Source organism: Cibotium barometz, chromosome 12 (assembly GCF_041138505.1).
Source record: "Cibotium barometz isolate CiBa-2024 chromosome 12, ASM4113850v1, whole genome shotgun sequence".
In the NCBI taxonomy this organism is placed as follows: Eukaryota; Viridiplantae; Streptophyta; class Polypodiopsida; order Cyatheales; family Cibotiaceae; genus Cibotium; species Cibotium barometz.
In genome coordinates this window covers 1,004,092-1,024,866 of record NC_141057.1, presented here as the reverse complement: position 1 = coordinate 1,024,866, position 20,775 = coordinate 1,004,092, and the positions used below count along the sequence as shown (strand labels likewise).

The window sequence follows — 20,775 nt, the reverse complement described above, 5'->3', positions numbered from 1 at the left end:
TTCATTATTTAATAACTATTCTCACTTGTTTTACATGCGTCTAGGTCACTTTTTAATACCTTCTCCGTCTATCAAGGCATAACTTCACCACTATTTAGAATTTATTACATCTATAATTCAAAAAATTGAAATACGTTTATCCTTATACTATTTAAGTTTATTAAAATTAATTCAAAGAACCTATTCATCACTTATATCTGTAAAATTAATCACTTAGCTAAATCTCTCTCTACAAATCTGGACCTAAAACTAATTTCCCTCTAAAATTTCACCCACCCTCTTTCATGACTTGATCATGTGTTTAATAACCATAAACCTAAGATTGTGAGTTATCTTATGTTTATCTAGGATCAATTTTCAATTTAAATCATCTACAATTCATCCATTCTTTCTCTAAGATCCATGCTTCTCTTTAACTTCTTTAAGAACTATTAGATTACTTCAAAACATGGATTATTTTCTTATCCATGGTTTGGATTTATCTAGGACTTTAAAGTCCAACTAACAGAATTAGGTAAGATTCAATTGTGAGTATTTTATTAAAAACTTAAGCTAAGGTCTAAGGTTATGTCCTCATTTGGAAATTCCCTTTTTGATTCTTTGCTTTTGGTCTTTAGGATGCTTTTTGAGTGCAAGAGTTTTCCTCCCTTCTATGTCAGGTTTTTGTGTCCGATTGTTGCTACACTCTTCTATGTTAGTCTTTGTGCTCATTGGAGCAAAGTTTTTATTTTACTTTTCTACCATAGCTAAGCCAACAAATTACAAATATTGAATAAGTGGCACTCCGAATTCCATTGTGCTTCAATAAAAAAGGGCAGAATGCCAAAATAAGCCTTCACAACTTACAAGTCCCTCGCCTTTTTGAGATAGTGAAGTGGAAAAGAGACAAAGATCACGTTTTTTTGGTAAAGGAAGAAAGAAACGTCGTTTCTGGTGCCTAAAAAGTTAATACTCCAGACTCGTGAGTTCATCAACTGAAGGCACGTATGATGATTCATGGTCACCCATAATGATATGCTCGCACGTATGATGATTCATGGTCACCCATAATGATGTGCTCATGGTGGGTAGAGCTTGTCCCTTGCAGCATGAATATACATGTAGAAATAGATTAAAAATCAACCATGCTTTTGAGCCAAGCATGACTTGACATCAACTTTTAAGAAGCAATGAATGCCGTAACGCACAAATCACTAAACACCACACGATGGCTTGACGTGTAAGAAAATGCTTGACACTAAAGGGTGGTGGCTATTTTCCACAGAAAATTAGAGGATCTGGGTTTGGCGGTTGCGGCGGAGCCTGTCGGCGATGATGAAGGCGATCTCGAGCGATTGGGAGGCGTTGAGGCGGGGGTCACAATGGGTGTGGTAGCGGGACGCCAAGTCATCCACCGTGACGGCTCTTGACCCCCCGATACACTCCGTCACGTTCTGCCCTGTCATCTCCAGGTGGACACCCCCTGCGTGGCTACCCTCCTCGTCATGAACGTCGAAGAATGCCTTCACCTCCCCCTGGCATCAAAAAAAAGTCTCACGGTAAGTTCGGCGTCCGTCAATACCAACATCCGGCAAACACTCCGTTAACACAAACGTCCAATATACATTCTGCCAATACGAACGTCCGGTAACGTCCAGCATGCTTGTAGCTTAACAGAGTAATCCTATTCACCAGAATAGCGTCGAATGGCCTCGTCTTGTACCCCGACGGAACCTTGATTGTGTTTCCGTGCATGGGGTCGCTAACCCACGTCACGATCAAGCCAGCCTGCCTCACAGCCCTGATAAGGTGTGGCAGCTTCAATCGCAGCTTTTCAGCTCCCATACGCACGATCACTGTTAGCCTACCCGGCTTGTTCTGCGGATTCAGTATCTCGCACACCTTTACTAACTCTGCCGGATCCATCTTGTCGCTCACCTGCCACACAACAAAACTAGCTTAGAACTCAACGTCTAATTAAACTGTCAGCCGGATCACATGTTAGTAACTAATACCGCACCTTAACGCCAAGAGGGTTCGCAACTCCTCTCAAGAACTCAATGTGGGCACCGTCCGGCTGCCTTGTCCGCTCGCCCACCCAGAGCATGTGGGCGGAGCAGTCGTACCAGAGGCCTGATGTGGAATCAAGCCGGGTAAGGGCCTGCTCGTATGGGAGCAAGAGGCACTCATGCGATGTCCAGAATTCGGTAGAGGTCATGATGGGGTGGTCGATAGTAAGCCCGCAGGCAGCCATGAACCCCAGGGCCTCATCGACGCGGTTAGCCAGCTCTAGATATCTGCAAAAATACCCCATTTCAAGTGTCCAACACAAGAGTAAGACGCCATTTTTCTCATTGCTGCTGCAATGTACAGGATTAGCACGAAGTGTAAAGTTAATTAAGACATCAAGCACCTGCTGCCCTGCTCGCTGCCGCTGGTGAAGTCCAGATTCCACTGAGTGACCCTCTGCATAGCAGCGTACCCTCCCGTTGCAAATGCCCTCAGCAGGTTGAGGGTGGCCGCAGCCTGGCTATATGCTTTCACCATTCTGTGGGGATCGGGCACCCTTGCCCTCTCTGTGAAGGCATCCCCGTTAACATTGTCCCCCCTGTAGCTCGGTAACGAGACCCCGTCCTTCACCTCCATATTTTCCGACCTCGGCTTAGCAAACTGCCCGGCCATCCGACCCACCTGGTGACCACAAACAGAGACACGCATTTCAAGTACAACCCATGCAGCACTAGAGAAGGGGAAGGTTTTCTTTTCAAATTATTACCTTAACGACTGGCATCTGGCCTCCGAACATGAGCACGGCGCCCATCTGAAGCAGCACACGGAATGTGTCCCTAATGTTATTGGCATTGAACTCTTTGAAGCTCTCAGCACAGTCTCCGCCTTGCAACAGGAAGGCCCGCCCAAGAGCAGCCTCTCCGAGCTTCTCTTCAAGAGATCTGGCTTCTCCGGCAAAGACCAAAGGGGGGTACTTCTCAAGGATGTCCACAACATCCGCAACCGCAGTTTGATCTGGGTACTCGGGCAGCTGCAAGGCCTTTTTGGACTTCCAACTGGTAACGGACCAATTAGAAGCGGATTGGGAAGCAGGCAGGGTGGGCTCAACGAACTTTTGAGCGGCGGATGCCGGTTCGGCAGCTTGGACAGCCCGGACATGGAGGCTGGGAGCAGCCTTGGGGCTTTTGTTGGCGGAGGCAGGCGGGCAAGGGACACGCAGCTTGTCGCGGGCGCCGCCCAAGAATTCGGCTCTGCTGGATGCACAGGGCAACTGAAAGGAGGGGCTAGGGGCACTGGTCAAAGCCATGGCTGTAGATTCACACACAGCAGTTGCAGGCGAAAAAGCTCGACGAAACGCAAGTTGTGCGACAAGGCTCTTAGAAATGCAGGTTGTCGAGGGGATTTAAAAGAGAATGTACGAGCGGACCAGCGGAAAATCTTCCTGCAATTGCAAGAAGAAAAAAAAAATGCAACGCTGCGCTTGCGCACTAAACCCACCATCTCCCATCCGGTCTCGGCCTTTTCCTCCAGTCCGTCCACATGCGACCTCGATGATTACCTCGGCCCGATATTTTCGCTTTTCCCAATGCCTATTAGAAACGTTCTTCTCGCCTGCTCCGGCCTCGCCTTCCCTCTTGTCTAAGTCCCACGCTTTTTAAAAAAGCGCGGAGCATGGGATCTACGGCTGGGAAGTGGGGTGGGCTTTTCACGGGAATCTGGGCCGTCCAAAGTACGAACCTAGGCCAAAAATATTGAACTCGGGCATCGGGCTGATGTGGAAGATTTTTGCGTGCGTGGCTCTTCTTGTCCTTCTCACTCTGGCATCTGGCGGACCTGACGCGGCAGACCCTAATCCTAAAACCAGCACGGTTGCATCTCTCTCTCTCTCTCTCTCCCCCTTCCCTCTGTTAGCTCTCTCTCTCTCTCTCTCTCTGTTAGCCGTCTCTCTCTCCCCCCCTGCCCCCCCAAAACCATCTCTCCTGCTTCATTTGGTTCTTGTTCTTTCCCGGCCCGGCTCCATCCTCTTTACGCAGAGGAGCTGCCACCAAAGATACAAAACTTCTGCCATAGCTGGCTCTACTGGATCTTCTTAAGAAGCACAGCTTGCATTGGAAGGTGTTTTCATGTACAGGCAGAAAGCGTGGGACTAGTATGGAGATACACGAATGCAAGCAAGCTCCGCATTATGTAATTAAGGAGTGATTGGAAGATGGAGGGTACAGCAAGGTCCCTGTGTATGTCAATGTGCTTTGTCTCTCTTACATCATCTTGATATTGCGAACATGCAAGCCATGGAAGGTGAGTCTATTTTCCCATTTTCTTTCCAGTTTGCTTGGATTTGGGTTTTCATCTTGAATGCTTAGTTTCCAAGAAAAATACAATTCATCGATGTTTGAGGGTCGGCTGCATAGATTGATGAAGGTGCATATGCTTAGCTGCTCAGATGGCATATCTTCGCTTGTGTCTTTTTCATGTGCATGCATGCAGATGGTGACTCTAATGCTTTAGTTATGTTGCTGCCCTTCCTCTTGACTAAGTCCCACGCTTTTTAAAAAAGCGTGGAGCATGGGATCCACGGTTGTGAACTGGGCCAGGATCATATTTATACAGGCTAGATTCAAAGCTGATTTTTTGCACTAAGGTTGGCTTGCAATTGGAGAGTGGCTCTTCATAGAGATTTGTAAGGTGCAGCAGAGCAGGGTTTTTTGGGAATGGCACCTAGAAACCAACAGGGCAAGGGCAAGAAGGCTCTTGCACAACAAGATTGCAAGCTGGGAAAGAAGGTCGTTGCAGGGCAAGGAAGCAGCAAGGGTAGAGACGACGATGGGTTGGATCCAAAATTGGAGAAGCAAGCCTCGACTCTGCCCAAATCACCAAATTTAGGTGGAACATTTGAAGAAGGGGCTGCCCCTGATAGCCTTAACAAAAGGCCACGAAAAAAGTTGGAGGTTAGAATGGGTATGGCTGCATCAAATGTGCATGAAAATTTGGAGCCGCCGGTAGATGTAGTCCAAGCTCCGCATGGAAAAGAGGCAATATCAAGCATCCCCCTACCATATGTGGAAGTTAAACTCCCAGATGGGAGGCTCGTTCGTCAATGTCGTGCAAGCAATGTATGTCCGACGAGCGAAGCCTTCATTGAAAAGAGGGTTCGGATGGAGGAGCACCTCCGAAAAAAGCATGGCTTACAAGTTAAAATCCCTAAGCGTGTTATTGGTCGCCCAACCAACAAGCAAATGGCATCTCGCCCAAGCCGCATATTCCCTCATCCTAATGCAAGCAGTTGGAAAAGACAAGCAGAAAAAAGATTTCATGACAAGGATAGAAAATTTGAGAGGAATCGGCTGACATATGAGCATGCGCAGACTTTGAAAGCGGAGCAAGCATGGAACGATCTTGAAGAGGTGTTTAGGACAGGCACAAAGGAGGACTACATTGCTTCGTGGGTGAAAGACGCGATGACATCCTACATGTCGACGGCTGCAAATCGCTTGGCCAAAATTGAGAGTCGAATCGCAGCTCATGGACATACAAAAGTAAGTCTACATGCTCCGAAAAGAAGTTTATAGTCTCTTGTTTTCATAAATATCATGATTGTTTAGTCTTTTGTTTTGGATCATGTGTGTGCTACACATATGTAAAGCATATAGTCACATGCAGTTGAATCTTGATGCATCTTGTTGAGTTAGGATGACTTAACATTAAACTAAGGTAAAAACAAATTTTGTAGACAAGCATCATTGACCTATATTTAAGGCATGTCTATAGCATGACCATAGTTTACCAAAACTGCCTTAGTTCATTGTCCCGGTCTTGATTACTAAACATCACCCTAGTTGCAAAATCATGGTTGTCCTTTTGAGGCATGTGTGTATATGCCATCTATGTGTGCTATATGTATATGTTGTGTGTGTCAAGTGTGTGCATGCATGTATATGTGTGTGTGTTATACGTACATGCCATATGTGTTTGTTGTACATATTATGACTTTGGAGTATGTGTGTAATTTCCCATCCGTGCATGCCATGTACTTCTTGCATTTCTTACATTTAGTAAGGCTTGCAAAAAATGAGAATTTTCACCTTCCAGTTCTGATGCATGTTGCAACGCATTGGAGCATATGATTTTACAACATGTTCGAGCCGATATGCTATTGCATTGCATAATCTTTTTAATTCAAATAAGCCTCTCAAACATACGTGGTTTTGATTAGGCCATGTATGTCTACAAAGCATGTGTTTGTTTTGCATCCTTGGGTAATTTGAAATTGCCATTATCAAGTGTGTGTGCATGCATTGCACACATGTTAATCACATCCCATTCTCTTATATTTAAGCTTCATGTTTCTGTTCCAAATAGTTCTCTCTTCTCTGAACCGTTCCTGTTCTCCTCCTTCCCTTGTGACTATGCTTGTGTGTAATCAAATGAGCCTCAAGAACACACACACACACATGCCCTTGTTAATAGACATTACCATTGTTTAGTACCATTGACCTTTATTTAAAACATGGATGTAGCATGACCATAGTTTACCAGAACTGCCTTAGTTCAGTGTTTCGGTCTTGATTACTAGACGTGGCCATAGTTGCAAATTATAGGTATTCTTTGAAGGCATGTATGTGTGTGCATGTGTGTGTATGTGTTATACGTATATGCCATATATGTGTTGTATGTATATGTCATATGTGTGCTTGTACTTTTAAGGTGTGTGCATGGGTATGTGTGTGAGTAAATGTAAATGCATGTGCGCATGCATGTGAGTGAGTGTCCATTGTCAAGTGGATGCATTGCACTCATGCAAATAACGTCCCATTCCATTTGATTTAAGCTTCATGTTCTCGTTCCAAATAGTCCTCTCTTCTCAAAACAAGTTCACAATCTCGTTCCCTTGTGAGTGACTATGCTTGTGTGCATGCATGTGTGTGCATGCAAATGAATATGTATGTGTGTGCATGCATATGAGTATGTGTGTATATGCATATGTGTGTACATCCTTGTGTATAATCAAATGAGTCTCGAGAACACACACACACACATACATGCATACACAAACATATTTACACAAGATCTTACTTCTATGTCATATCATATGCATGTGTGTGCATGCATATGAGTATGTGTGCATATGCAATGTGTGTCATGTCATGTCATGGTTTAGCAAAATATGGCATGACCATAGTTTTTACCAAAACTGCCTTAGTTTAGTGTCCCGGTCTTGATGTCTAGACATGGTCATAGTTTACTAAATCTGCCCTAGTTTAGTGTCTTGGTCTTGATTACTATAGTTTGCAAAATCATGGGTGTTGTTTTAAGGTGTGTGTATGAATGTGTTATACGTACATGTCATATGTGTGTGTTTTGTATGTCGTATGTGTGTGTGTGTTATATATAATAAGTACACTGGCTTAGCTACTAGATATGTGTGTAGGTCAAACCTTTACCTGCATGGTTACACATTGTTATGGATGACCTTGACCAGCAAGAAGAGATGCAAAATCTTGAGAGTGACGAGGAGCATCATGGTCAGAATGATGGGGAGCAAAATCTTGAGAGTGACGATGAGCACCGGGAGCAAAAGTTTGAGAGTGACGATGAGCACCATGGTCAAAATGATGGGGAGAAAAAGATTGAGAGTGACGATGAGCAAAAGCTTACAAAAGGAGGGATGGGTTCAAAGGCCAGCACCAAGACGGTAAGTGTTGCTCTTTATCACTATCTTTGTTTGTACTATTTCTTTGCTCTCTTTTTGGTATATTGTCATGCATGCTTAGTGGTGATGGTTTACATTGATATGGCCTAAGTTCACTATCACGGTTTACATTCCATATCATGCATTGCGTAATTATACAATCTTGTTTGTAGGATTTGAAAATTGGTGAGAATGTTGCGCAACATGTAGACATGGAAAAAATTATGGGTGTCAAGAAGCTAGTAAGTGCTCCTTTTTCTCTCTTTTGTTTAGAGCTATTTCTTTAGTCTATTTATGATATTATTTATGTTGCCTTGTCATTCGTTGTAGATGGATGATCTAAAAGGAAGCACAGTGGACGAGGCACTTGACTGGTCATTTCAATTTATGAAGATTAGCAAACCAATGCAAGAAGGTTTGGAGGTAGACAAGGTAGATAGACATAAATATAATGAACTCTACTCTACTATGTGTTATATGCTTTCTTGAGATTGCATGGGTGCAACATTAAAGTCTTCGTAAGGTCTCTTTTCTTTTCTTTTTGTAGGCATGTGGAGCTACAAGGAAGAAGTTGCCTGTTAGATCTTCTCGATCTTCTCGTGCAATGCAAAATCACAATACCACGGTGCCAATTAATATATCTTCTCCAACTTTGTCTGAGGCGAGCAACAATATCAAGCTCACATTTGAGATCTCTAACTCGCATGTTGCCGTGGTAAAGAAAGGGGAAGGATGGCTACGAATAGCAAAACGTAATGTTGCAAGATCTAGGTTAGTGGGTCACAACTAATTGGCAGTTTTGTGTGCCCTTGTTGTATTGTAAGATCAGCATTTGTTTTTTATTTTCTCTTTTGATATTGGGATTTCCATTGCAGGTTGAATTCAGGGGTTGAGATTGAGTTCAATTCCACGAGGTATAAGCTGTATGCAGTAATAGATGAGCCACTTTTGAAGGCAATCTTTGTTGATGAGGCATCAACTAGAACTATGAATCTATTTGGAATGTAAGTTTGATAGACTTGTCATGTGTTCTATGTCATGTTGTATGGATGAGCGTTTATTTGCCCCCTTTCATGCACAGATGGATGGAGAATATGTTGCCATGCACCGTTCTTGAGAAGGTGTTGTTCGTTGACTCCATGTGGTATTCCATGACGTTGGAGCTCCGTGTCACACACCTTTCGGGTTTCTTTGCTGGCATCGACATGTCCAAACTTGAGTTGTGTTTCTTTCCTATTATTTGCAGGTGTGCACATGGCAACGGAATAGTAATCAGCTGATTTTTATTTATTTATTGCATTTAGCAGTCTGCTTTTCACTTTTGCTGGTGTGCATATGGCAATGGAATAGTACTCAATTATTTATTGCAAATAGGAGTCTGCTTTTCACTTTTGCTGGTTGTCTTGTGTGCAATAGGAGCCATTGGTCTCTCTTCGTGCTTTATGTCAACAAGGACAAAAGGGTGCTTCGTTTACGGGGGAAGAAAAACTATCTGTTGTACTTGGACTCTTTGGGACTTACAGACCCAAAGGAGTGTTTGGAAAGCTTATACAGGTATACGTACAAAACTAGTGTCTTTGTGAATATGTAGGTCACATATTCTCTCACAAAGCATAACACAATCTAAGCTTTGTATTTTATGCAGCGCTCTTAAGTGCTTGGCGCCGCATGTGGCTGATTCAGTTGTCCAATGTGCTCTTTATGATCCTGCAAAAGAGCTAGACCTAAAGATTGTTGAGGTGGAGGCTAGTTTTCTTAGTTGTTTCGTTGGTATATCAATGTTGAATTATGTGTCCATATGCTATTTGTGCATGATTTTTTGTTGTCTACATCCTATATGTAATTTTGGAACAGGTACCAAAGCAGCCCAACGGCACAGATTGTGGCTTCTATGTGATGACATTTGTGAGGTATCTCATTGCCGGCATACTGCAAGATGGCATAGGCAAGACATGGGTAAGTCCAATGAGCTTAGCATGGCTTGATTGGGTAAGGTATTGGAAGCTCAATGTTATATCCTTGGCTTGTTGGCATTTGTTTGCAGCTTACAAAGGATTGGTTCCAGCACGAAGAGGTGTGCAAGCTAAGGACGGAGCTACACCAATGGTGCATGAAATGCTTAGGTGAACCCTGAAGAAGCATGTTTGGTGCAATGCATCGGCACTTTTTGGATCGGCGAAACATACTTTTGAGGCGGCACACTACATTTGACGCTTGGCAGCCATACTCAGTTTTTTGGGCAGCCATCAGTTCAGTTTTTTGGGCAGCCATCAGTTCAGTTTTGGAGCAGTTTAGTTTTGAAGCAATTTCAGTTTTTTGGGCCATCAATACAGTTTTAGTGCAGCATTTTGCGAGTATTTTGGGATTAAATTCTCCATTTTTCAATATCTGCTGTAATTACATTCTAAAACAATTATATCTTGCCCACTTTTGTAATGACATTCTACTTTTGTAATGACATTCTACGATCAAATGATTAATTATACCTTGCTGCCTCTTTTAAATATTGTTTTGGACAATGGGTTCATCCTCTTATGGATGCATTGAATGTCTACCTCTATCCTTAGTAAAGTGTGTACAATCTAGGTTTTTATTATGCTTGTCAATGTTTTGGCAGTAGGATTATTGCCCTCTGGTGCAAAGGCCACTCTCTTTGCATATTTAATGTATTTAGTCATTTCCAAATTTGCCCAATTATTTAGTCTTGAAGCGTTGATTTGCTCGTGCCATGTGACTATCTCACACACACACACATACACACACACATGTATACATACATACACGTCTATAAATAAATAAATACAAGTTGTAATATGTATGCTCATAAATGGGTGCCTATTCAAGTATCCATGTGTGTGTGTGTGTGTGCGTAGCACCTAAGCTTCACACATACTCTAGCTTCACACATACTCTGAGATTAGAAGCTTCCCAACACGAGTGAGCAGTAAGGTTGTTTTTCCCAATTCCATTCTGCAAAATTTTAATAGAAAATGTAAAACCACAAGCTTCAACTACGAGCCTTTAGCATTATACCTAAGAGACCAACAAAAAACCTTGAATGCTTGATGATGCCGCTCATATCATGAAGAATGTTTAGAGCGTGCTTTTTTTATTGTACTAGATAGCTGGAAATCCCTTATTGTACCAAATCAGTGTGCAACACATGCATTTACTAATCCAACATAGCTTTGATGTATAGCTATAGCCAAATATCATAATATTTCCAACACGGACATAACACTAATGCTCATGCATTTCCAAGTCGATTTCAACTCTTGTGTTTTGACCAATACAAGGCATATATTTCCCACACCAACACACGTGTCAAACCGGCTTACATGCCGTTTATGCATCCACTTAAACAAGGCATAAATGTTTCCAAATCAGCATTTTTTATGCATGCTACTAAACCACAACTTTCTTTCATGATCTAGCATCCCCAATGCTTGCTTGTACCTCTTGCTTTGCATAAACTCTATACTTTGGCAAAAACTGCCTATTTGGGAAACCTGAAATTTCCAGTTTTGGGCATGCTGCCAAAATAGGACATGCTCAAACCTCTATGAAAACTGATGGGAGTTGTTTGTGACCTCTTATTACCATCAATCCTACATTAAAGCTACCCTCGGACGTGAAAAATGACCAGAGTTGAGCTTGTAGTGAACAAAATATGCTTACCTTATTTGAGCTTCTCTACACTTCAAGAGCCTTCCAATCAAACATTCCATAACACATGACATTCCAAGCAACACTAAAACTCTATTATATACTACAAAAAAAGGTTACAAGTTTGATTGCATTCTTGAAACGCGACAAAAAATTATAGACATAAAAGAGACAATTTCAAGTTTTACTCATGGATTCCAATGCATGAGAAATGAAACCATCTCATTATAAAGAGTACTTCCATGACAAGAGAAGCATTTAAATCTTCAAAAAATATCTTAGTTGATTGGTTGTGACATGTCTTCTCAACAACAATGATAGTACTACCGATCAACCACTGTACACAAGCATGATCCTATGTTGAGATGCATGGATCTTTTCAAGCACAATCCCGTTGTTGAGGCATAAGTTGAAGTGTCTCTCATCATCTTCGTGCAAACCATATGCACAAGATATAATCACTCCATTCTGAACAGATGAATCATCACATAAGTTGAAAACTTTGTTGAGAAGATCAACTTCAGAACCGACTGGGGCATGTCTCCTTGACAAGGGGAGTAATGCATGACATGTATGGCAAGAGTGTGTTTGCAAAGGATCAATCATCAAGGTCTTGCTGTAGCAATGGGGGCAAAATATACGATTCCTCTTTTCAAACCTCACTCGACTCCTTCCATGCTGATGCTTACGTCTTAGCGTACCCGTGAAATTACGCTTTGTTGGCTGTAATGGGGTTGTCCCCTCCTCAAGAGCAACAGTACTTCCTTCATGTTTCTTACCATGACCAAGCCGAGTAAGAGTCACATGAGCTTGGATTTGGCGAATGGAGCCTCGCAAAGGTAAGTCTACCTCCTTTGGAACCACCAATGCAAGAAGACTCTCTTTTGAAACCCTCAACCGTTGAAAGATCAACTCCTTTCGTGTGGAGTCGCATGTAGAGAGACTCTCCTCGAGACCCTGCAAAATATTTTTGAAGTCCTGAATGCAAAGATCTAGTTGTTCATCAATATTAGTTGCTACTTTATGCTGCCCATGCTCAATGTTGAGCCCTATTCCTTGGTCATTCTCACCAATGTCAAGATCTTGCCCTTCTAAATTCAGCCATGGGGTACCCTCATCATTTTGTCCAACATCAACATTATGTTGCAGCTGCCCCAAAGAACGTGCATTGTCAACAATAGGCAAAATAGCATACAGACTTGGAAAATGATGCTGTAATATCAATCGAATCCCATATAGATGTTTGCAGTTGGATGTCCAATCCGGACAATCACAGTAGCTACATTGCATGCTTACATGGTACCATCGTGTGGGCTTAGACATGCTTTGGATCTTGAAAAGCATTGTTGATTCATCAATCACTTCCAACGTTGTTGAATCATCTTTGTACCTTGTAAGGATGCTCTCGCCTCCTGCGAGTCTTGCAGTGTGACTCTTGCTTGAACCTTGGATACTAAAGCGTCCAGAATCGGCTGAGAAGAAAACAAGAATCCATTCAGAGCAGCAAATCCTACCACTGAAATACTATGGCATAAAGAAAAATGGCAATTTACCTAACTCTTGTTTTTGTTTGAAAAACTCTAGTAAAGTACCCCCCATGTGTGTGCCTGTCTGAGAGTCGCCTACGAGAGCATGCAAGAGGACCAATATCGATCTATTGATTTTTGCATCCAAGAGGGTGTACTTGATGTACTGCCATAACCTCTCCACTAGGTTTGTTGTGTCGACGTTTCCATGTGGAAAAAGACGACCAAACTTGGGCCAACGTGTCCGCCACACACATGTCTGCCCACACCAACCATTAGAAACATAGCGGCATACATTCACATGTGATGAGTACTGCTGCAAGAACACTTGGAATCTTCCTTCAAATGCCTGTTCAGAATCTGCTTGCATGAGGTTTGATAGCTGATTATAAACATCATTTTGCTTGTCTTTTGAAACCTGCAAAGTAGCAAAACAACTCAGAACCATGTCCAGCACTCTAGTTGTCACTCATAATAGACAAGGGTATGAGAAGACCTGTGGCAAAAGGTTTTCCACCCATGCTTTCTTGGCATGAAACCAACATAGTAAGACATGCGCGGCGATTTGTTGACGTTGTCCTTGGTTATCTTCAAACCAGCAACAAGAATCTGCATTAACCACCTTCTGAATGGCTTGTAGCTCTATTGGGCATTTGTCGATTACAATGGCAGTAGGGCGGGTTTGAGACATTCTTGAGAAGATCAACTTGAAGGTAAGCTCTAAAGCTATGCTCTCTTGATTAGTGGCAACGTCACTTGTGCACATCATTAGCCAAATTGGAATACCGACACCGTTTTGGTTGGGCAACACAGCTGCATAGAGAGGTAGACCAAAAACATTCGTCTTAAATGTGCTATCCACAGCCCAAGCATTATGGGGAGAGAAACGCATTGCCATCTCCAACATCCACGCATCTTGAATGATAAGGATGAATGGTCTTTTGTATTCATCGATAGCATTTGGATTATAGGGTTGAACATAGATCACCTAAAATAAGAAAATGGTCACATAGGTGCTAAATTCTACCATACGAAAAGGCATAAAAGAATTGCATAACCTCCATTTTGTGGGCTACCTTGTTTTGCTCCTTCAAACGGAGTGCTTCCATGTACATTGCCTCCCAAGCATCATCTGAATTTTTCCCTGCATCAACAAGGACAGCTGACTAAATCATATTGCCCCATGACATGCAAACAAACAATCAATGTATAGCATGTTACCTTGAGTGTGCATTTGGTAGGCGATCATCTGTACCTCCTTGGGAATCATAAAGAAGCGAAAAACCACACAATCAAGGGGAGAGGAGCTCTCCATATGGAATCGCTCTTTTGATTTTGACATCTTAGCTACATGACGACATGTTCCGACGTCAAATAAGTCATCCATGCAGCATGCTATCACACGCGGGTGAATAGGCAAATAATAAAGATCATCCCTAGACCCCGGAACATGCCCTTCATGGACATTGTGTAGGAGAATGTTAACCTTATCAGAGTCATTTGCATACTCCAATACCACCTTAAAGGGGCAGCCACACCGCTTTGATTTTCGCAATCTTCGCTTTTTACCACCACTTCGAGAAGGCTTTCCCCCTCGATGGCAAGCAAACTCTTCCACCCGCTTATGTGGCCCATTGTGCTTGGACCGAAGTGACACTAGTCTTACCTTGTGCTGAATCATGATGTCAACCAAACATTCTTGAACATGAGGCTGATCTGTGACTATAATCAAAGAGGGTTTTTTGTGTTCTTTCTCACTTGCACGCACCTTATGAACATCTTGCTGATGTCTTTCATGCAACTGGCATCCACAAAGAACGATCCAATCTTTGATATAGCTTATTGGAATTCCATGGCTTTGAATATCTGTGCACCATTGTGTCTTGATTGAATTTATAGTGTCTTTCTCGCCTTGGTGTATTGCACGATCTCGAAGGAGATGAGATGCTTGTATGATGCATTCCCAATCTTCAATGGCTGCGATCTTTAGGTTGGGTGCTAATTTCAAGCAGATGTATTGACCGCCATCATGGATAGGAGCAACACACAAACCCTCCTTCATCCTCTTCCACCTTTTCAAATTAAGCAAACCTCGACAATCATGTGTCTTTAAGGTATCGAGTGTCACATTGATTTCCCCTTGAAGATCCGATTTCATTAAACTGTAGCTTTGCTTGTCAAAGGAGAAAAATGTACTTGAGACATATAAATATGGGTCCAAGGTATCCCTTGATTTGGGGCATGGGCTTTGTTGAGCATCATCCATGATGTCACAAGCTATGGGACATAGATGTTCTTCCTCATCTTGAATGAAATCATCTTGATCAATGTCATCACTCGATGTATCGCCACACATTGCATCCTCTGAGAAAGCCTCCATTTCAAATTCATTCGTAGCATTTGCTGTGTCCCAATCAACCTACGAAAAGCAACTCCTCATTACCATTCTTTTGTTGATGTGGAAAACAATGCTTGTACTATCCCAAAAAATCTAGCTTTTGACCATGCATACCTCATTGAGATTGGGGATGGGGACCTTGCATGCATTGGTTTCACCCGTTGGCAAGTTGATATCATGTACAACCTACAAAAAAACCCAATTCATTAAAACACACACACACACACACACACACACACACAAACACATACACACACACAACTTACCTCATTTAGATCTGGAATCCAATTCATGATCAAGTCCTCTATGATGAGCTCCTATGTTTCATCTGTCCATCAATCCAAAATAGGGCCATTAGATTTAATTCAGCTCTAGTGGTAAATTGATGGCTTATGGACATAGAGAACCTTGCAAATAGAATAGCTCGAGTGGTAAATTGGTACCCACAGCTGCCTTCATAACCAGCCCATACAATAGAAGCAAGGGCTGCCCCTCCTCCCCATACCTTCCAGCCATAAAAAGCCCAACTTGCATGTAACTCCTAATAGAAGATGGCATGTCCATCTAGACAGGCACAAAGTAATAGAGCTTCATATTTGAGTCATTATGGAATAACTAAGCTGAAAAAGGCCTAGAAGCTCCCCATATGTAGTTGGAATTACACCAACCATAACAACATCATGTGTTGATATGGAAGGGGATGGCTATCTATGAGGGGATGGTTGTGTTGATATGGAAGGGTGGATTCTTGCATCATATGCACAAGATGGTAATTTGTCATATAGTAGCTCAAAGTTCATAGAAGTGAGGTACCCTTGAGGGTTGCTCTCTCCACATGGATTTGGATTTAAATTCAAAGCTTCTAGCACATTGTGTATGCCCTCCTTCTCTCCCTCCTCCATTGGACTACTTCTAGCACAATCATCTCCTCCTCGTGTTGCACCTTTATCACCTCGACGACAAATGTGTAGACATAAGAGAATGAAAGAACGCAATGAGCTTTAGTTTTGGATATTGAAGCTTTGTATACAAGCTTCCATTGGATTGAATAAAGCTTTGACAACATGAAGTATCCACTGAAGACTTCATCATGCAATGGGTTTTTTGTGGATCAAATTATGGCAAAAGGAATGCATTGTCGGGCTTACTCAAAACATAAGAGGCTTGAATTGGGTGTGGAGGACTTCATGAAGCAATGCATCATCAAAAAAGAAGTTATGGCACCATGCAGCAAGGTCATTACGAAGTCAGGGATACAAGACATTATTAAAAAAGCCTCAATGATAAAATGTATTGCATTGTGCTTTATCAAGCACTTAGTGATTGGCTCTTGATTTGCAAGCTAACACAAGCTACGGATAACATTTTTTTCCCTTCAAGCTCCTTCTTAATCAATAGGAAAACAATAAAACAATGTCATGAAAACAAGAAAATAGATTGGAGAGATAGAGCGTTAAAGAACCTTACCAGATTGAATACACGTCCCTCTTCCTAGCTTGGTGGTGGCAGATTGGAGATTCTACTTCTATAGCCGGCTGCACCCCTCCTCTCTCTCTTTTATTGAAGATATGTAGATGCCATGGAGTATTCCTAGATCCTTTTCACCTCTCTCTCTGTGGATGCATGAGCTATCAGCTGATTTCAAATACACTAAAATTTTGCAAGAGAGCAAGACCAATCGATAAGGTGTACAGTGTATGTGAATGTGTGTGTGTGTGTGTGTGTGTGTGTGAGAGAGAGAGAGAGAGAGAGAGAGAGAGAGAGAGATGCACATGTAATTCAAATTTAGCGCAATCATTTGCCTTGTGCCCCCCTCGTGTCCCTGCAGCCACGCATACATCCATGTCACACACCTCACTTGCCACGCGTGCAAAAATCTTCCACATCAGCCCGATGCCCGAGTTCAATATTTTTGGCCTAGTTTCGTACTTTGGACGGCCCAGATTCCCGTGAAAAGCCCACCCCACTTCCCAGCCGTAGATCCCATGCTCCACGCTTTTTTAAAAAGCGTGGGACTTAGACAAGAGGCTCACCTTCTGTCCTTTGAAATTTGAATGCATGCCCCCCCTCCCCCTCTAATGCCATTGCATTAACTACAACATGTCTTTCCATGCATGCTCTTTGCCCCCATTTTCAAATCTCCTACATGAATTGATTCATCCATGTGATCAACGCTGTTTGAGTATCAAGCAAGATCAAATTCTACTTGTATATGAAGGAAAAATAAACTTTTCCACCATCAGTAAAATCTCCTACTTTGAGTTCTCATCTAGTAGCAAGGTTGTAGGAGTCTCCTTAAACGATGAAGCAAGCACCAGCTTCGTCCATATGGTTGTACATGCTTATGTACTATCAAGCATTGATCAAGTTAAAGCAATATCACTCGGTGCAAGAAGTCATCCATATAAATGTAATTGTGTATGCATGTACATGTGTACCTTCATACATAAGTGTGTGTGTGTGTGTATCATGCCAAGTTGTACATTCTCTTATTGGCTACTTTATACAATGCATGGGGAAGTGATAATAGACTATGTACCTAGAATACGTTAACTAGGTATCAACATGCACTTTAACATATGAACAACTAGTGGGCACAAACAAAGGATGGTGAGGAATTCATCTCACACACACTATGTAGGCAAGCACATGTACGTAAACACTCATGTACATATATTTATAACTTTTGTCTAGGCATTCAAATGAGAGTGAGAGGGGTTGTCATCTATGTAGATGATCTGATCATTACGGGGGACCTTGATGCAGAGATCTTTGATGTAAAGATCTTGCTTAGACAGAAGTTTGAGATGAAGGATCTGGGGGAGCTCAGATATTTCTTGGGCATTGAGGTGATTAGGTCACCACATGGTATTGGATTACTGTGTAGAGACAGTATGGCTTGGACATGTTGTCCAAGTATGGTATGACAGGCTGTAAGCCTATCTCAGTGCCATTGGATCAAAATGGCAAGTTGAGTGCAGATTCAAGAGAGATTTTGGAGGATCCTACTATGTATAGGCACATAGTAGGAAGCTTGATCTACATGATGATCACCAGGCCAGATTTGAGCTATGCACTGTTGGGTTGGTGAGTCAGTTTATGCAGGTTCCTCGGAAGCCGCATTTGGATGCATTGAGATGCATACTGAGGTATGTGAGGTCTACTTTGCATTGTAGACTATTTTATGAAACTGGGAGACAGAGATATGTGTACATGGGTACAGAGATGCTGATTGGGCTGGTAGTATCTCAGATAAAAGATCTACTAGTGGCTTCATGTTTTCTTTGGGGAGTGCTGCTGTGACTTGGAGCAGCAAGAAGCAACCTACAGTTGCTCTATCCAGTACAAAGGCCGAGTACAGAGGTGATGCTATGGCAGCATGTGAGGTAGCTTGGTTGAGAAAGCTACTTGTAGATTTGGGTCTATCAGTGGATAGACAAGTTGTCATTTTCTATGACAACATTAGCAGTATACAATTAGCCAGGAACCTAGTTTTTCATGCTCGCACGAAGCATATAGAGATCCACTACCATTTTGTCAGAGAGAAGGTCTTGGCAGGAGACGTTGACCTTGTTTATGTCAGCACACAGGATCAGGTAGCTGACGTCTCACCAAAGCATTGGGTACAGAGAGAAGCTCCGCAGATTTAGGGCTTCGCTTGGTATACATGAGATGGAGTTGAGCTCGAGGGGGAGTGTTGAGATATCGAGCTCATCTAGTGAGGCGGTGGACACTGATGATCCGCCTGGGGGATAGGCCCCACACTTACACCACTGGCATGGTTGGTGAGATCATGGGTGATATGCGGCCAGTGGGATGACAGGCTGTGTGTGATAGCCATTCTAAAGACTAGCATAGTTATAGCGCCAGCTCATTTAGTTGGGTTCACACTATAGAGAACCCTAGTATGTATTTGGTTGAGTACCTTTTCATATGTGTGTACTCTTATCTTTGTATATGGTGTGTTGAGTGTTGAGTGAAGATGAAGAAGATTTTCAGCCTCTCACCTTGTGTGTTCTCTATTAGGGTTTTGTGAGTGTGTGTGTGCTTGCAAGAGCTCAAGCTCTCTTCTCCCCTGCATCTTTTCACACAGCACCTCCCTCTCAGGTGCATGGGCACCGAGTGGGGAACCCCTACTCTACTCAGAGAACAGGGAACCTGCTCTGGGAATAAGTCATCTCAGCCTGCTAAGAACATACAAGCTGCCTTTCAGCAATTCCTACAATGGCCCCGGCCACGGATGGCAACAGAGAAACCATGCTGAAGTATGAGCAGGTGTTAGAAGACTTCATGGACACCAAAAAACAGCTGGAAGATTCCAGAGCCCGAGTGGAAGAGCTAAATCTGATGTTGCTACAGAAACAAGTCGAAGAAGAGGCCCAAATCAACAAGCAAGCTCCAGCTAAGGTAATGGACACATCAGGTAAACCCTCTTCCATTAATCCTGTGGTTTGTTTTCCACCTGAGCTGGTTCATTCGTTGGAAACTGATTACACATCCCGTTGTCTAGTTGGGTTAATGTTTGTGCCAAGACCACCAGTAGATTTCCTTAGGGGGTGGGTCAAAGACAACTGGATTTCCTTAGGGGGTGGGTCAAAGACAACTGGATTTCCTTAGGGGGTGGGTCAAAGACAGCTGGATTTCCATAGGTATCAAGGTAGAGATCATCCAAGCCCTCCCAAATGGGTACTACCTCTTTCTATTCAAGGACCCAAATATGGCCCTTAAGGTCCTAGGTTCAGGGCAATGGATGTACAGGAACATCCCATTCTATTTCTTCAGTTGGTCCAAGAACTTTAACCCTCAAGGTTCAAAACCCTCAGCTTGCCCGATGTGGGTTGAGCTTCCTAACCTGCCCTTTTACTTATACCCTTGGCTAAAAAAATTGTCTCCCCTATAGGGAAAGTGCTAGGTAGTATGAGACCCAAGAACGACTACAACCCGGCTTGGCATCCTTAGGTCCTTGTGGAAGTGGATCTAGATAGGCCCCTTATTGATGAGATTGAAATCAATTGTGGTGAGAGTATACATCCAGCAAAGCATTCTATACAAACACCTTCCCAATGCATGCTTCCATTGTGGAAAGCAAGGGCATGTTATCAGAGAGTGTCCTTCAAAATACCCCAATTTGAGTGCCACTAGTGGCCCTAATCTTCCCCTAGCCATAAACCAAGCTCAGCCTGCTGGAGTGAATAAGAATATGACTGTGCCTTCTCCCCTTGTTCCCTCTACCTCAAAAGAAAAAGGAGAAAAGTTTATAGTACCCAATAGGAAGAAGACCTTTAGACAGAATAGGGCGGGAAACCAGAGGGCATTTGCCAACTCCTTCGCCTTATTAGACACCATCTCTGACCCTGATGATTCGGTTGACTCCCAAGAGATCAGTCATTCCACGCCGTTGGATAGATCTAGAATTCTGGCCGAAACTAATCAAATGGACCATGACCAAGTGCTCCTGCCCCACGCAATGACGGCTGGGCCTGTTGGGAGATGAGCAAGATAGGGTT

The 20,775-nt window shown here is 42.8% G+C and overlaps 3 protein-coding genes across 6 annotated transcripts; 1 reads left to right on the top strand and 2 right to left on the bottom strand.

Moving 5' to 3' along the window:
• Positions 1–1,090: 1,090 nt before the first annotated feature.
• Positions 1,091–3,518, bottom strand: LOC147632925 (phospho-2-dehydro-3-deoxyheptonate aldolase 2, chloroplastic-like). The gene is made up of 5 exons (XM_086805916.1): positions 2,756–3,518; positions 2,393–2,670; positions 2,000–2,276; positions 1,672–1,917; positions 1,091–1,514 (listed from the first exon to the last, which is right to left on the bottom strand). Exons 1-5 carry the CDS (start codon positions 3,293–3,295, stop codon positions 1,269–1,271), a joined length of 1,587 nt encoding a protein of 528 aa, XP_086662042.1. The 5' UTR covers positions 3,296–3,518; the 3' UTR covers positions 1,091–1,268.
• Positions 3,519–8,618: 5,100 nt separating this feature from the next.
• On the top strand, positions 8,619–9,962 carry LOC147632924 (ubiquitin-like-specific protease 1D). The gene is made up of 6 exons (XM_086805756.1): positions 8,619–8,682; positions 8,760–8,924; positions 9,095–9,232; positions 9,324–9,417; positions 9,533–9,634; positions 9,723–9,962. Exons 1-6 carry the CDS (start codon positions 8,666–8,668, stop codon positions 9,810–9,812), a joined length of 606 nt encoding a protein of 201 aa, XP_086661882.1. The 5' UTR covers positions 8,619–8,665; the 3' UTR covers positions 9,813–9,962.
• A 1,626-nt stretch (positions 9,963–11,588) lies between these two features.
• Positions 11,589–17,249, bottom strand: LOC147632923 (uncharacterized). 4 transcript variants are annotated; one of them, XM_086805913.1, is made up of 9 exons: positions 17,041–17,249; positions 16,736–16,881; positions 15,535–15,596; positions 15,383–15,454; positions 14,092–15,289; positions 13,947–14,014; positions 13,367–13,858; positions 12,898–13,288; positions 11,589–12,816 (listed from the first exon to the last, which is right to left on the bottom strand). In XM_086805913.1, the coding sequence occupies exons 3-9, from the start codon at positions 15,559–15,561 to the stop codon at positions 11,675–11,677; spliced, it is 3,390 nt and encodes a 1,129-aa protein (XP_086662039.1). In that variant the 5' UTR covers positions 15,562–15,596; positions 16,736–16,881; positions 17,041–17,249; the 3' UTR covers positions 11,589–11,674. The 4 variants fall into 4 exon arrangements, with proteins under 4 accessions (XP_086662039.1, XP_086662038.1, XP_086662040.1 ...); XM_086805914.1 differs by lacking the exon at positions 17,041–17,249 and having other exon boundaries at positions 11,976–12,301; positions 12,415–12,816; positions 16,736–16,968; XM_086805912.1 differs by lacking the exon at positions 17,041–17,249 and having other exon boundaries at positions 16,736–16,968.
• Positions 17,250–20,775: the final 3,526 nt, after the last annotated feature.

Excerpts from the sequence above, each read along its gene's own strand:
- LOC147632925 (XM_086805916.1), bottom strand. The coding sequence starts at position 3,295 with ATGGCTTTGACCAGTGCCCCTAGCCCCTCCTTTCAGTTGCCCTGTGCA. Across the intron at positions 2,671-2,755 it reads GCCAGATGCCAGTCGTTAAG|GTGGGTCGGATGGCCGGGCA; the intron begins GTAATAATTTGA and ends TGTGGTCACCAG. Across the intron at positions 2,277-2,392 it reads GGCAGCGAGCAGGGCAGCAG|ATATCTAGAGCTGGCTAACC; the intron begins GTGCTTGATGTC and ends GTATTTTTGCAG.
- LOC147632924 (XM_086805756.1), top strand. Across the intron at positions 8,925-9,094 it reads TTCTTTCCTATTATTTGCAG|GAGCCATTGGTCTCTCTTCG; the intron begins GTGTGCACATGG and ends TGTGTGCAATAG. Across the intron at positions 9,418-9,532 it reads TAGACCTAAAGATTGTTGAG|GTACCAAAGCAGCCCAACGG; the intron begins GTGGAGGCTAGT and ends ATTTTGGAACAG.
- LOC147632923 (XM_086805913.1), bottom strand. The coding sequence starts at position 15,561 with ATGAATTGGATTCCAGATCTAAATGAG. Across the intron at positions 15,290-15,382 it reads CCATCCCCAATCTCAATGAG|GTTGATTGGGACACAGCAAA; the intron begins GTATGCATGGTC and ends TGCTTTTCGTAG. Across the intron at positions 13,289-13,366 it reads TGGAAAACCTTTTGCCACAG|GTTTCAAAAGACAAGCAAAA; the intron begins GTCTTCTCATAC and ends GCTACTTTGCAG.